The sequence below is a fragment of the Melospiza melodia genome, chromosome 1, assembly GCF_035770615.1.
Source record: "Melospiza melodia melodia isolate bMelMel2 chromosome 1, bMelMel2.pri, whole genome shotgun sequence".
In the NCBI taxonomy this organism is placed as follows: domain Eukaryota; kingdom Metazoa; phylum Chordata; class Aves; order Passeriformes; family Passerellidae; genus Melospiza; species Melospiza melodia.
The window spans coordinates 35,938,674-35,955,840 of NC_086194.1; the positions used below are offsets into that span (position 1 = coordinate 35,938,674).

General features: G+C 42.6%; 1 protein-coding gene across 2 annotated transcripts in view; it reads right to left on the minus strand.

Annotated features, from left to right (window-relative positions):
- The window catches only part of ANKRD28 (ankyrin repeat domain 28), a 119,674-nt gene extending 107,877 nt beyond the window's left edge, over nucleotides 1-11,797 (minus strand). The window contains exon 1 of one of the 2 annotated variants that reach the window (XM_063153964.1): nucleotides 11,721-11,797. In XM_063153964.1, coding sequence (XP_063010034.1) covers nucleotides 11,721-11,747 — 27 coding nt within the window. In that variant the 5' untranslated portion in view covers nucleotides 11,748-11,797. The remainder of the gene's footprint in view (nucleotides 1-11,720) is intronic. The other variant, XM_063153956.1, reaches the window with a different exon arrangement.
- Nucleotides 11,798-17,167: the final 5,370 nt, after the last annotated feature.

The following is a 17,167-nucleotide window of genomic DNA, read 5'->3' on the forward strand; positions in this document are numbered from 1 at the left end:
ACAACAGGCATGACTCCAGGCCATCACTGGATGGTGTCCAAGAATGAAAGCTGCACACATAAGAGGCACAAATGTTGAAGGGCCCTCTATCCATACATGTTTCTATGAGGAAAAAAAAAGGCTGCAGCAAGTTCAGACTACTTTTGGCATATGGCAACTGGACTACCCAAACACGGTCTTCTACTTTCACTGTAACCTCTTGAGAAGAGATGGAAGGCAAGAGAAAGTCATTTTGGTGTCATTTTCAGATCTCCAGTTTCAAAACCGACTGGTAGAGCATGTGATCACCCTAAGAGGGGGAAAAAGCAACTCTAAAATGTTGCAGGAAAACTGACACACTGTTGTCAGATCAGAGATGGGAAAAAGCTGAGTATCCTGACAGTGGAACTTTTCTTCTTTTGGAGTTTTCAGTCAATGTAAGTCAACATAGTGTGTTATAAATAGAAGCAGACTTCTGCAGACCCCAGGTTCCTTCACAGTTAGAGAAGAATTCACAACCACACTCAAAGCCCAGAACAATCATGAACCAGACACAAAGATCAAGCCTGTTGTTGAGTTTCCAAACACATTCTAAGAAGTTTTAGACCAACAGCATCAAAGTTACTCAGAGAGAAAGGTCCAAGGCAGACCACAGTCAAGTTTCTCCACGCACCTCCAGTCCCCAAACCAAAGAACACTTACACAAGGCACATCATCTGTGATTACAGGACATCTGACACAAAGACAGACATTAGAGTAAGTTTATGTGATACAAAACTCTCATTTGTACTTCCTACTTTGGAAAACTTCCAAGAACAACTTCACAGCCCTATGCTAACCCAAATAATTTGCCTCTCCCCTCCCTTTTCAGCCCTTTGCAGAAGAATGAAAGACTGCTTAAGCTCAGCTACCACCTAATATCAAACCGTGGCCTTAGGCAGTAGATTAGAAGCCAGTGAGTTTCAACCATTATTGTTAGAAACCTTGCAAATGGAAACAAAAAACTTAAAAAACAACTCAAGGAGAAGCACATCATTAAACTCCATCCTAAAATTACAGAACTCTAATAATCTTTCATAAAAATTGACCTACTCTGCTGGCTTAAAAGAACAGGGTTGATTGAGGCATGTACTCCATTTCTCACACACACAGTCCTACCCTACACCAGAAAAACATTTGCATTCAGTAGTTCATGTATCTGTATTTCCTTCTCCTATCTGTCAGCTGAAAATGTTGGCACTCACTGTGGTAGATAATTTCCAAGTCATATAATTAGCATAGTTTTGGCTGTTAATTAACCTCTTAAAAGAAAAACAGAGTTACAAGAAAAACATACCCTAATGTTTCTGTCAGTATTTTAACCTTGCTTGTTACAGGTCATTTTCATTGCTTCTTATCCAGTGAAAAAATCAAGACAGTGCAAATATACACCAAGGGATTGCACCTTACTTCTGCAGCCATGCCACACAGGGAAAAGTAAGAACTTGGCATTCTGAACAGGCATCCTGTGACAACACAGCACTTCCCAGGCAGGCAACATATCACTGCACTCCACAAAAGAGCAGGTCACGAAACCCTGAGGTCAAATGATGTAATTCCAACAATTCCCCCTCTTTTCTTCAATTATCCATCCTACTTTTACAGGTTACTTTTCCTAAAAAACAAGGCATGTGTCAGGCATCATAAAAGGAGCTCTAGTGGGTAGGACAGTCATATATGTATGACTACATATACACATAAAACAAACATACATATAAAAACCAACACCAGGGCTTTTTAGGACACATCTAAAACACCTGTATGCCAGTAAAGATAATAAGGGTTGCCACAACATGGAAGGCTGAGCTCCAGCAGACACTTCTGAGATCTCTTCTGCAGGTACATTCATCCTGTCTTTAGGTTCAGTTCACTCTGGCCACCTGCTGCCACCAGATCAAGCTTCAGGCCTGCAGGTTTCATTTTGTGCTTGTGGCCACTGCAGAGCCAAAGAGCTAATTTTCTAAAGAACTTCCTCCAGAATGACAGGTCCCAAACAACTCCGCAACACCTCCAGTCAGCAAGGAGGAGAGCCCTGCTAATACTGGCGTGGCAAAGTGCCAGGGCCGGGAGCTGAAGCGCTCTGACAGCCTCCAAAGCACCGCTGGCACTGCTGTTCCTCCTGCCGCTCAAACTGATGCTGTTTCCCTGCCTCCTGTCAGCTCCAGCAGAGCTCTGCAGAAGGAAACATCTCACTGCTCCCCCATGCAAGGGGTGGCACGGCAAGACAGGAAACCAGAGTGATACCCTAAATGTGTGGGATATTTTGTACAGCCATTGCAGCACCAAGAGAGCCTTCCAGGTGACAATAACGCTAAAATGCAAAGATATAATCAACAATTTTTCAACAGTCATGGCAGTTTTTCTGCAAAATTCTTCCAATGCTTGTGGACACAGACTCATGATCTATGACACTTATAGTAATTACTCTTGAATTATATATGCAGTAAGTTTAATGCTTAAATGATTACAAAAGCAGTTTTAACACATGCAAAGTATAATCAAAATTTTATCAATCTTCAGGTGTGAAAACTCCATAAATTATCTGTACAAGTCCATGCTATAAAAAATATAATTTTTAAATTATGGCTTGCTAGATGTTGAGTTTAAAAAAAAAAAAAAAAGGAAGCAAATTCATGATATGCAGAGTCAAAGTCCTTTCAGAAATAAAAGATATGGCTGCATGCAGCTATATTTGCCCTTCCAAAATAACAAATCTGGTATACTTGATCAAAAACCATTTTTTACATCTCTGGGTGTAGAAAAACAGTGCATTATTCACAGTGTTAGTTTGAGATTACAGATGCTGCAAAAGTTCCCTTCCTGTGCTGTAGAAAGGTGCAGCAGGTAGAAAAAGGAATCAATATCATCGAGTCATTGCAAACACAGCTCCACAGGGCAGCTGGATACCTGTTGGTCTTTGGATGATCCTTGACTATGAAACTTGAAGTTCATCAGAAGAGCATTGCTGCTCACTGATGCTGACAAGCTGGGATATCCTAACCCTTTCTGTCCTCCTGGTTCTCTCTGGTGTTCTATAAATCCTCTCTTCACCTTTCCTTTTCACTCTCTTAATGAAAGCATTCAAAAAACTCCTCTCTTGAGCTCTCTTTCTTATGGAGTAGATTAACTTGACTATTTACATCCCTGATTGCAGAAATCATAATTTGCTAAACTTACGGTAAAATATAGAGAAATATCTACGGACAAGTCCTAAAATATTCTTTATTTGAAAGGTTTTATTTTAATAGATTTACCCTTCTGTAATCTAAGCAGTGTTAGATAATAAATTTTAAATGTTCCTGTACTTGTGGATGGAAAGGAACTGCAAACAATGTCAGTGGGTAGGTCTGGAAGAAATAAATGAGCTGGTTGGTTACTACAGGATCAGTACTGCTGCAGGTCAGTAATGGCCTTTGCAACCTTGCAGTGACAGAAAGAAGAGAAAGTGTTCTTCTACAAGTACTCCTCAATACTGAAAATTATCCCCCTGAATGCAAGAGCACTGTTTAAAAAAAAAAAAAAAGGTAAGAGATACAGCAGAGCTATAAACCAAAATACAGCTCCTGGAACTGAGACAAGGAGCAAAGGAAATAAAAGCCATCAGGCAGCACCATTACAGGGTTCTGATCTGGCAAAGACTGCACAGCAGCACAGAATTAAGCATAAGACCTCTTTCTATCGATCCTCGTGTTTTAGCCAACACAGCAAGAAGGGAACAAAACTGTGCAGTTAGCAAGGGACAGAGGAAGGGCTGAGGAATGCCATTAACATGATGTTTCTGAAGCATCCTTCTACCATGGCTTGGGACATTGCACTAATTTGAAACAATGAGTAATAATGTAACCAGAAAAACAAGGTTAGCATTTTGTTTTTCTTCCTCTCCTGATTTATGTCCTTCCTTTTAACCTACCAACAATACTTTGTAGGGACATACTGGTGAATGAATGAAATGTTAGCAGACACTACACAGTGATCTGAGGCAGGAAAGACACATCAAGTGCTTGGGATGAAAAAAAGGACTTGCATAGATTATCTGCCCACTCTCATGAGCAACTGACAGAAGAAGCAGATGACCTGAAGATAGCACAGGGAAAGAGAGAATACCAATTACCCCAAATATGGTACAAAACTTAGTCTGCAGCAATGAATTTAAATAACTTAATGATTTATTAGGTATAGATTATGTTAGAATATAAATAACTACAGACCTTCCTGAAAATGCTTTTCACTGCCCCCAGGTAAGCTGCCTATGACACAAGCAGCTCCTCCATCTACGTGCTGGGTAGATCCCTGGTCTATTATGCTGCCTGCTGTTTGATGACCAGGCTCCTGATGGAAGGTTCAACTTTCTCCTTTGTCAAGGGGACCAGCATAGATGGAGCTATCAAAACAAAAACAAAAAGGAGGACAAACAGCAAAATCTTGAAACAAAACATGGATTCGTCATGATTGCTAGAGTTCTGTAAGCTCTAAAAAAGGCTTGTTTTGGTCTCAATGCTTTAACTGACTGTAATTTCATTTTCATTTTGTCATGCTGACTGTTCTTGCTTGTGCTCCCTTCCCTTCCTTCCTTAAGGCAGTGCTGTATCTTCACTTTGCCAAAGAAAAATTAAAAAAAAAAAAATCTATGCTTTCTTCTCTGCACCAGCTGGAAGCAGGTACAGGACTTCAGCACAAAGTGAGAGTGGAGCTTAAGTATAACTGCATGACTGCACAATTACCAAGAGTGACTTATAGGCAAATGCTCATCATCTTGAATTAGACAGGCCATTAAGTGAAGTTCATTGTCTGAGAATATGGAAACATTAAACATTTAGGATGACTTCACAACAGTTCAAGACACAGTCAGAATTAGACTGCAGTCATGTAAACAGGCAGTTCCCTACAAAACCTGAACATTCAGGAAGTTCTAATATGAGTCAGTTTACAATTGTAAACACTTTCACCCCCACCCAGGTAACTTCAGTTCTGAAGTTTAACAACAAAAGCTTGAGTTGGTTTTTTCTTTTTTTTTTTTACCAGATGGCAAGCATTAGAATAGGCAGACTTCTGCTTCATACTTCTCAAATTTATGTACCATTTCAGTAACTTACTGAGAAAAATATTTGTTCTCAGGCTGCCCTAAATAGGTAGACTTTATTCATGTAGAAAACAATCTACTTACATAGTACTGTTCACTCAATTCACATACATACATTACTGTAGAGATAAACAATGAAAATCTCAGGTTATATTCAATTCACAGTAAAGAGCATCTCATTATTTAAGGACAGAAGTCATCAGCTAAGTCACTAGCTTCAGCTAACAAGCAGTTTCCTAATCTACAAGATGCTACAAACCAACTGTTTTGTCCCTTTTATTTGCATATCAGTGCTGGTGCTTCCTCTTCATCTCTCTGCACCCACACAGCTGGCTGCAAGTCTCATCTTCCCTTCCCTCCCAGCTACTCAGTCCCACCACTCTCACATAGCTCTGGTTTCTGTGCTGAAATGGGTCAGTGCTGTATAATTCATCAACACCAGACTCACAACTGAATTAACAGAGTTAAACCTGTATATTGCCACCCCCTGGGAAGAGTGCTAATGTCTTTACTAAGGAAAGCACAACATTCCCTGATATTTTGGAGCTTAAACATTAAGATTCATTTCTCTTTGTACAAAGGATAACACCAAGACACCTTATTTCAGATGTATCTTGAAATGCCAGATGAGAACTTGTCTTCCACCCCCAACAATGAAAGGAAAACAAACCTCCCAAAAATCAGCACTGTAAGCATGCTCCCAGTGATGTACTGCTTTGTTTACTTTTTTATTGATGTGAAATGTTCTATGATTCTATTGTGATACAGGTTATTTAAAAACAAACATTATAAATAACTTTGAAACAGTTAGTCACTGTAACTAAGGCAACGAGTCTCCCACTCAATTTCCAGAAATAGGAGTAAGGAATAGAGGTAAGAACAAAGTAAAAAGTTGGCAGAAGCAAGAAAACAAATCATCAGATACTAGTCTGACCTCCGGATGGCCCAGCTGATTAGAGAAAAATATCAGGTATGGCAAATGAGAAACAAACTTGCTGACAAAAGATGAGGTGGAGAATATGAATTATATAATACCAAATAAATTTCATTTCAATAATCATATTCCACAACCCGTTTCAGTGAATGGAACAACCCTAGGAATCTGGGAAAATAACAATCCATGCCAGATAGCAGACTGCTAGTTCAGAGTCTCAACAGCTACTAGTTTCCTACAGGAATCATCTTTTCTTGTGGGTGCTAAAGAAGTCACTTCTTCATAGAGAAGTGCCCATTTGCCTCATTTTCCCCTGATATTTGCCTCCAAATAATGGCCAGAAACCTTCGATGCTATTTGCATGAATAGACCTTTATATCCCCACAGAAGGCTGCTGAGTTAACAGGATCCGCCTTGAGGATCTGACTGCAGAATCAAGGCTTGCTTTGTTTCTCCCCCACCTCTTTTTTCCTCCTTCTTTTAAAAGGTTTATTTTCTTGACTGAGGAGAACTGCTTGTTCACAAGTCAAAAGTTCTAAAGTTATCTTGGGGCAATCTGATCCCCCCAAACGAACACGTGGTAGAACCAGGGTCTCTCAACACATTCTAATGGAAGGGCTGGTAATTACTGCATATAACAAGATAAACAGAGTTCAAGTTACTCAGAGTTGCCCATCAGCTAAAGAAACTTATCTTCTCAGCACATGTAAGTTCTTAGCCTGGGAACAAGAGAACTAACAGTAAGACTTTAGGTGTCTTGGTAAGAACTACAATTTCTTAATTTCATTATCTTGTATGCACTTTGAAAAGATTAGATGCAAATTTTAGGAAGAACATACAATGGACAACAGAGTACAAAGAGCTGGTTCTTAGCCACTACAAGATTCATGAAAGAAATTATTGGGTTTTTTTAAAGAGTAACTTGAAAGTAAATACTACCAAAACAGTCAAAAATAAAACACACATCTCATTAGCCTACATCTGAAGAGAATTTGTAGAGCAATACCACATAATTCCATTCCCACCATATCCCTCCCTCACTGAACAGCAGCAGCTCCTTTTCATCACCACAGGAGACCATTCCTCCTCTTAGTGTAACAAGGAACTAGTTGGGACATTTATTCTTGGCATAAATTCTAAAAGAATGAAGTCTAACGCTGGCAGTAATGAAAATAGCAACCATAGAGGCATTCAGAGCCTTCACTATGACACTGCAAACATTTGTTTAACTGCCAATTGAACAAGATCCATCTCAGCTACGAGAAAGATATAAATGGGCAATAAAGAAGTCAGTGCTCTCACTGTTCAAGGACTTTAAAGATAAGTGGTCATCCTAATATCCTCATGCAGTTGTTCCTACTCAGATCTGTACCACTCATATCTGACTTATGGAAATAAATGCACTGCCTCAAGCACAGTCTAGCAGTCATACAGGAAAATCCCATACAAAATCCTTCCACATGCCCATCATTATTAGCCCTAAGACATCTTCCTATTACACATTTAAGATTCAGAGAAAATGGGAAATGCATAATATTAAAATGCTTAATATTAAAACTATGATGCACTGAAAGAAAAATATAAAGCTTTACCAAATAGAATGACACTGCATCCAATGAGTTTTGCCAGAAATAGTTATAGAGCTGCAAAACTAGAGAGAAAAAAACCAAACAAAAAAGAAGCCAGTTTTGATTCATTTCACACCTTTCAACAAAACTCTGCTGAGATGTAGGCTTATGTGAGCCTAAAAGATGACCTATAGGCATATATGCAGGTGAAGTTTGTAACAGAAAAGGAACAAATCCCCGGGCTGTTGGGCAATCCAAATTTCACCTGCACGCTAAGAAAAACTAAGCTGTCAATTACCTCTTAGGTGTAAGAGAGACTAATTCACAACCCTTAAAGTAAGAATGTATCTGTTCTGGGAAACAGTGTTCCTAGAACCTACATTGCATAACAAAAACCCCAGAGTATAGTTAGCCTTTCACACCTAGCCATGCAGAGGTGAGAGGGATTTCACATAGGAGACCAAGGCAACCACTATGGATACCCACAAGCAAAATACTCCTTTTTTAGCCCCACCCAATACCTTCCCTTCCACACACTTCCCCTAAATGGGGAAAAAACCAAAATATTGTGATAAAACATTAGTGACCCTTGACCTAAACTGGACTGTCAGTGCAGTTTCTAACAGCAGTGTAACACAGCATTTCAGGAACAAACTTTTCTAGGCTTTGTCTCACTTAGCATTTTTGTACTTAAAGCAGCATCTCATTTAGAAGAACCTGGTATACAAGCACCAATATATGAAGACAATACAAAAGCACACAAACTTAAAAGCAAATACCTCAATTATAATGTACGTTTACCATATTTTTCATCCCTACCTTGAATAGTTTAACATTCAGAATTTGCAGATGTGCTTCCTTTGTTATCAAACAAAACCTGCACAACACTGCACAAAAACCCAAGAGCAATGGGAACAATCTACAACTTCTAATTTGACATTTGAATGATTGCTTTTCTATACCTGAGTTACAATTTGCTATTGAGCATTACAGGTATCAGCTTTGCCCAATACAGCTCAATTTAGCTTTAAATGCAATTTTTGCAAACATGGCATATGAGTTTTTGTGATACCTGATATACTTTGTAAGCAAACATAAGTCACTTCTGAAAGTGCAGTGTACACCCTCAATTATGTCCAAACTTTGAAATATATTCCTACCTGGTAGGATGGCAAAGCAATAAAGCTCAAGCAGCAACACAAATGTATAGATAATGTACTGGCTGGCTGCTTGCTGAGCCCAAGTAAGGCCTGCTTTTCTCAGTGCGTGGAAAACCTGTATTCTGAAGGTTAAACGTGTCAAATCAGCCTCCACAGACAAACAAATATTTGAGCTTCACAAACACATTAAGCATCTGCAGGATCAAAGTTTTGTTTATCAGGTACTAAGTAAATTAAATCGAGCAAGCGGAACCGGGATTTCACCCTCTGAGCTGAACTAAGAGGCTCAGAGCAGAATTTCTCACCTCGTTGTAACTTCCCGAGCACTGCTTTGACACCAGCTTGCAGTAAATTGAAAAACTAAGCAAGTGCAAGAAAACACTAAGCTTCTTGTATGGCATAAGTCTGCCCGTCCCCAGCAAAATTCTGATATTTAACAGAGAGCTCTTCTACATTATCAAGGAATAAAATCAACAGGTTCATACTGAATTTGGAAAAATAATCTTGATAATTCCACTTAAATAATACTTTAGTTAATAATTTGTTTTCAGAAAGTTATTAATCTGACAGCTGAAGAAAGAAACTAGCAAATCACTTCCCTTCTTCATACCAGCTGAACAGTACAAACAACAGAGCAGCCTTTGCACCTCCCTGTGAAGCACAGCCACCCCTGCAGACAGAGTCACTCTAAGGACTACAAATGCACAAGACAACTCACTTCATTCTGACCAAACACACCACTATGGAGCACAGCAAATGGCTCAAGCACACAAGAAGCATGTTTCATGAACTACTGAAGAGGAACAGCTCTGCTCCCACACAGTCCCACAGGCTGGTTTCCATAAAGAGCAGGTGGTGCCTCACTCTCCGTACAGCATCCTCAAGTCAAGACATCCTGCAGCACTCTGCAACAGGGACCTGCAGGAATGCTCTGTATTCCAAAGCTGAGGGATTTCATGTTAACATCATTCCTCATGACTTTCTGGCATTCTCACACTGCTAGAACAGAATTAGTTTGAAATAACTGATTTGTCAAGCAACTGACACTTTAGCAGCAGAAATGCAGCTGCTGCTAAAAATCACTCCCCCTACAAAACTGTCCAAAAACAGCATTCCCTTCCTTCCTTCCATCCCTTCCCTGCCCTAGCACCCCCTCCTTTATGTGAATGAATACTTCAATTCCCAGTGTATCAATTCTCCTTTGCAGATCTGTGAAGCTGCTAAAAAATCCACCTTGTGCTTCTTCTGAATTAAAACTTACATTATGACAGAAGCTGAAAGTCTCACATGCATTACTCTGTCAAACCAATGGTCCCACATAGTTCAATATTTCACTTCAACATCTGTCAATAGCAGGATTCTTCCCAGAAGAAAAGTTCTGAAATACAGTACTTTCATGTTAACATATTGATAATGGGGTTTTTACCCCTACTTGCAGAAGGGCTGTAGTTCTTGGTTTCAACAGAAGGGCTTATTTAACAGAAGAGATGAACAAGTGCTTATTTCTGTGGGAAGTCTCCCATAGAAGAACAGCAACCAATCCTGAAAGAAAATCTAACTCGAGGGACACTAAGTGTCTTTCAGATCCACAATTGTTGCTGATTCATAGATGAGGTTCTAAAACAACGTGAGACTTCACAAAGTTTACACACAACACAGCAGGACATAAGAGATCCCAGCCCCATATCACCAAATGCTCCTTAGAACAAATCCCGAGGGATCATGCAAGCTAAGTGTGAAAACACAGATGTGTACGTAGCTAATGAAAGGACTCGCAGGTAAGGATGGGCTGACACTGATCAGCATAACAAACAGACACAGAACATCAGCTGCCTTACCACCCCCAAGTTTCTACAGGCTTTTTTACCGCGGGGCTTTTTTTTTAATTTTTTTTTTTTTTTGGAAGGGGGTGGGGTCTTCAAGTGTTACAGTTGGTTATCTTTAAGGAAGAGTAACAAGGAGACCCACAGCAGGATGTATGAGTTTTTTACACGGAATTTGGCCTGGCACACATGAAAACACGAGATGATACCATTCCTAAGAAACATCTTTTCATAGGCGGCAAACTGGCAGCGCAGACCCTCCCACCTTTGTATCCTGATACCGCACAGGAGACAATAGGTAGGACAGGGGAGACACCAGGAAAGGACAGAGCAGCGGAGACAAGTATTTTACACCAGCTGGGATGGAAACCGAAGAGCCTGGCAGACAAAGAAGGGTGTGATGCGACGAGAGCAACAACCCACTGAAGGCACCGAGAGCCTCCTTCGCCTTCAGCAGGGGAGCGCGGGCTCGGGGAAGCTCTGGCATGCCCGCGGCAGGCCAAAGGCACGGCGGCCGAACAAAAGATTGTAAAGGCCCGGCAGGGAAAGGTGGAGGGACGAGCAGGCGGCTCCCGGGCACGTGAAACTGCGCAGGGCAAGGGCCGGCTGCGGGGCCGGGGGAGCGGCGCCAGCCCCAGCCCCATCTCCCGGGCACGCCGCCTCCCGCCGCCAGCCGCCAGCTCGATCCCCTCACACCGGGCAGCCCCTCAGGCCCGGGAGCCCCGCGCAGAGACCCTTCCCTTCCCCAGACCGGCGCGGGGCAGGGCTGGCCCGGGGGGAGCCCTCAGACCCACCCCCGCCACCCCTCCCGGGCTTCCTCTCCGCGCCGGGGAGGGGGCTCGCCAGGGACCCGCCGGCGATGCGGGGCGAGGGGCGGGCGGCCCGCCGCGGCCACCTGTTCGGCCCGGTACCTGCGAGGGACGGCGGCTCCCGCCCGCCCCGCGGGGGCACCGGCGCCCACACCGGGCGCACATGGCGCCTCCCACCCAGCCCGGACCCCAGCGGCGGCAGCAGCCATGCTGCCTCCCGCTGCCCGCCGCCTGTCACCCGCGCACGCACGGCAGCCCGCGGCGGCGGAGGGCGCGCCCGGCGGCCCGGGAGGGGCGGAGAGGGGCCGGGGAGCTCGGGAATGCCCACCTGCTCGCGGAGTTTCAGGAACACCATGGCGAGCGAGCGCGCGCCGCCGCCTCCGCCCGCCGCCAACGACTCCCGGCTCCGCGCGCCGCGCGGCCACGCCCCCCCGCCGCCACCGCCCGCGCGCCGGCCGCGCCCCCGGCCACGCCCCCGCGCCCGCCGCCACCACCCCGCGCTGCTGGGGGCGGGGCCTCCTCTCGCCCCGCCCTCCCGGCCCCGCCCCGCCGCTCGCGCCGCCGAGCAGCTTCCTGAATGAACCCGCCCGCGCGCACCACCAAGGGCCGCGCTGATTGGCCCTCGGGAGGCGGGACAGAGTAAGGGCGGCGCTGATTGGCGGGCCGGGCGCGGCGGGCTTGGCACGGGCCGATAGCGCGGGACGGGCACGTGGCAGCGGAGCGGGCAGGGCCCGGGGGCAGCGCGGCCATCGGCAGGCCCCGGGCGGGGCCCGGCCACTCGGAGCCCGGGATGGGGACGGCGGCTACCGGCACGGGCGGCTTGGCCCGGCTCCAAAGGCAGCTCTGGCTCCTGGTCCCGCGGGAAGGATGGAGAGCTGCAGGGGCACCGTGCTGGGCAGTGTCGGCAGGCCGGATAAACACCGAGAGGCGCTCTGGCAGAACGCCACACGGAACAGACATGTACACACAGGGTACAGAAAACACTTCACTCGAAACAGAGAAAGGTGGTTTTGCAATGTATTTATTCAGTGTTCACCTCTTCTGGCAGAGGGCCAGCGGAGATGTCATCTGCAACGCTCCCATTCTGTATTATGACTCGTAATTTACAGGTTTATTGTGCGTGTGCATCAAACACAAAGTGACACATTCGGATAGGTTGTAAAACCACCTGTGAAGGGGACGAGAAGCAGCACACCGGACACTGAAATCAAATTCTGCTGCTCTTCCATAAGAGAATGCTGCAGCCAGCCAGCATGGCAACTATGACAGGGAAGAGTTATTTTCTCCTGAATTTTCATTTCCCCTCAAAAAATAAAAAATAGCAGAGTCGAGAGACTGAGGCTTTTTGGAATTGCATACTGCTACAGACAACGCTGATATGAATGTGTCAAGTTTCTTGATTTTCTTGTAGGTTCAAAATAGACTGTGACTTCTTAATGCTCCACACACACTTAAATGTAGTTAGACTTTATTATCAACCTAAGAAAAATGAATGTTTAATAAAGCAACGAGTGTGTTCAGTGTGAGCACTCATTTGTGTGGTTTTGCTCTCGCTCATGTGTTGTTATTGATTCCAGCAGGAGCCTGGCACATGGACAGGTTCTTTTGGAGAGTGGCAGCATGAGAACAGAAAGGTTTTCTATGGGTGTTAGCTGAGGATAACTATTTTGGTTAGCTTTGAATACCAGTGATCTGATGGAATGTGTTTGCTTGGGTTATTTTATTTTAACCAGTTAAGAATTGTAGTCCTATTTTACCAGACAAAGGAAAAAAAAACCACATTGCCACACTTCCTAAATGAATGTTTTTGACATCTGGATATGTCCAGAAATGCTGATTATGATAAGTAAATGTTTTAATTTATTTCAAGTAGCCCTCTAATTTATTATTTGTGTACCTATGGGGGGTTGTTGTTGTTTGTTTGTGAATATAAGTGTTTTGTAAATTGCAAATACGAAGCAGGTAGATTCTGACACTATGCAAAACAGTTAAGGACTGTGATAATAATGTGGTGAAGAGACCAATGGTTGTGGAAATTAGAGATAATTTTATCAATGCAGTCAGTGAAGGAGAAAATGACATCAGGAAGCATTGCCTTTCTCTGTCCCCAAATTAGACTCCTCCTTTTGAAAGTGAAAAGAATGTCTGGGAGCTGATAAAGTTCTTCTCCCTGCGAAGCTTATCAGTTTATAGAGTTATTCAGAAAAAACATCTACTTTCAGCTTACCTGCTATTTCAAGCAAGTGATGTAGACAGTTTATCCCACATGAAAATGTCTCACCTGTCTGAGGAGCACCTGGTGCAGCTTGGAGACAGGTCCTGATTCAGTGGGGGAAGGCAAAACCGAGACATTATTGGTTTTCCAGCTCCTTGTTCCAGTATTCAGGATACAGCCAGGGACAGGCCTGTTGGCTGTACCATCTGCACTAAAATATGTCATCAACCAACAGATCTCTGACCACTGATTTTTGCTTTTCCTCCCAATGGGTCACAAGATAATATAGCATGAAAAAGTTCAAATGGTAAAATGCAGAAGTAAAAATACAGATCTTGGAGATACCTGTCTGTTTCAGTTTAAGCACAAGAGGTTGTTGAGATGGGTTGCATACATGAAGGGGATAACACAGAAGTGGGGGATTTTCTGAGTTTGTTTCCCTGATACCAATCAGTTGCATGTGGATATTTTTACTCAGGTCACAATATAAATTGCTGCCTTATTCTGTGAAAAGCAGCCCAAACGGTTATTAGAACTGAAACAAAAAAATGAGAATATCACCAGTATCAGTATTGTCTGATCTGCTAGTGTCCCACAGAATACAGTATTTGACTGCAGAGTGACAGAAATAGAACAGCAATGACACCTCAGATGTAACAGTGCTGCAAGGAAACAAGTGCTTTTAAATGTTTTGTTAAAGGGTAAGTAACTGCCCAAGCCTTCCTTAGGAACATCCACAGAATATTTCACACAAGTCTCAGTACTGACACACAAACATACTGAAAGCCACAGCATTTCTGATAGAGTTCACAAGATATGTCTGCAGAAGTCAGAAATTTCCACAACACTTTTTAATTGGACAATGTGTAAATTATTAGCAGGCTGGCTCTCCTGAGGGCACACTTTCAGCAGAGAGCCATAGGCTTTAACTGCACAGCTCCCATTAATGTTAATATTAAATCTTCATGCTGTAACCTATCCCACAGCATGTAACCCTACCCAGTGTTTTAAAGATAGGACATGTGCTCACTGAAATACATAACAGGATCAAATTGAAGAGAGCACAGAAACCTCATACTGGAGATATTTTCTGAGCTCATTGGAAACGTCCTCATGATTTATTTACTTTGCCAGGAAGGCCTGTATACTTGGCACTTTCTGACTGAGGGCTTCAACCCCAGTGAAGTAGGTATTCATTCTTTTTTCATTGTCCAACGTGGGTAAACAGGCACAGAGGTCAACAGGCTTACACAAGGTCATGGCATGAGTCACTGCTGTGGCTAGGAATAGAATCCAGGAGTCCTCACTGCCACTGATCTCCTCCAAACACTGCCCTGTACTCCAAAATTAAAGCAGGGCTAATTTTATTTTTGCTCAGAATACAAGATGTCTGAAATCAATAGAAATGTTATAGTTTCCTACAGAGGGATGCATTTCTCTTTATGGCCCTGAATCAGCACTTCTGGGGAGCTAGATGGAAACCACACTCATTTTATAATGGTATGCTGAGAGCATCATCATAAAGATTTTACACATTCTGTGACACATTTTATCCATCAAAATCTAAATCAGTCAAGGTTTTGTAGTTCTGTCCCAGAGATTACATTTTGAATTGTTGGCTGTTCACAGCTACTGATTGTAGTGGAAACATATTAAGTATCATAATGTCTTCATCAATCAAATGTCATCAATTGGCACTTCCAAAGCACCATTATGCTTATGGTGGCTCATTTGACCAATTCAATACCTGTCTGGTGCAGACAGGAGATGGGAGGACTCCTGTGCCCTCCTTATTCAAGGAACAAATTTAATAACCAGAGGAGGGTATGGCAAACACGAGTGTCCTTTGCACAATCAGCAAGGGACAGGGGCCAGCAAAACAGCTCTAAGTTCCTATCAGTTCTGTATTCTAAGGAGAAGTCAAGTAGAAGTGAGAGAAAACAGAAAATTAAAAATATATAGAATGAGGCAGCAATGGTAAGAAATTACATCACTTGCATTTTTATTGGAAAAATGTTGCAGGAAGTTTGCAAGATGTTTGGTGTGTCCTTATGCTGCCTATTTTACAGTTTTACTGGTAAAAAATACACAGTTATACTGGTAAAAAGGGGATGCCAATGAGGCTTTTACAAAGGTAGCAATTTTATCTGGAATTGTATTAGAAATCTTGTTCACATTTCTTCTAGTTTGAACAACATGCAACTTTTTGTTTCCCCATAAATTAGGTTTATTTTCCTCAGCAGAACAGGATCTCAAAGAGGCACAGGAAAGGTACAATGGACCCTGGCCTCTGGGCTGACACAGGAGAATTTTATCTGAAATCTTCTTATGATTTCTTTTTTTACTGTCTCCAAACTGTCTAAGCATAGTGAATTGAAGTTGTATGCTTTTGGAAATGAGATCTTAAAAAACTATTAGTTCTGAGGAGCTGTGAAGCCAAAATGAATATAATAAACATTAAATGAATAAATTTTGTCTTTAAATTTACCTGAGACATGGAAAGAGAAAGAAAAACACAATTAACATATTTTCTGCTATTAGCCAACCCCAAGATGACACCTTCTTAAAACACAGTGAATATCAGCACCCTTATACATTCTCACATCAACCTACCTTGAATTAGTATTTATAGACTAGAATATTTTCTTACATATCTCTTTATATAAACAAAATAGAATGTTTTACTTACATTTTATTTATTCAACAAAATAGTCTGCTTTGTTTATATAAATAACCAAATGCCTCAAAATGTTTTGGGATTTTTTTCAGGCTCATTGTATATCAGAGTGGACAGTATTGAGTAACTGGAAACTCCAGTGGGATTTGATTTTGCAAATTATTTTTTTCTGGCTTGGCCAGTTCTTCAAAGACTAACACCCAACATGAAGCACTTAAGCCCAATGAGAGGGGATGGGTTTTGGTCAGTCACCTTGGCCAGCTGAAAGCTTTATGCATCACAGAAGCCTTGTTGGGAGGTTTCACTGCTACACAGTGATATTTTGTTGAAATGCATTTCACCAGTTCTGTAGCCAAGTATTAAGTGGAAGTAGTGAAAGTATGAAAATGGAAATGCCAATTTTCATGTGAGAAGCAAAACAGAGGATCTGACTTCTGAATGAGAAATTTCTGGGCACCGAAACCCCTTATTTTCTGATGGTGGATGATATAATTCTAATATTGCAACCAGCTGCCTGTTTAGAGAAGAGGATTTCTGCATGCATAAATTTCCTCTCCTGATGAGATGAAGATCCCTTATTGACTATATCCTCTGGCTTTTGCTTTCAGACTGGTTTGGTTTCAATTGTGGGAAAGTGATGCCAGTGAATAGTTTGTGTATTTGGCTATAAAGCCCTGAAGTGGTCCCCACGGTGGGGATAGGGAACCAAGGGAAGAGACATTTTTTCCACTACCCAAATTGCACTGGAAATGAGAGCTCTGAAAAATTACCTACATGTAACACAATATGAGTTCAGAAAGGAGGACAAGTTGGGGTTCTGCTTTCACAAGTTCCCCTTTCACACCCAACACTCCAGGAGCAGGTGCCATTAAAAAGGGAACAG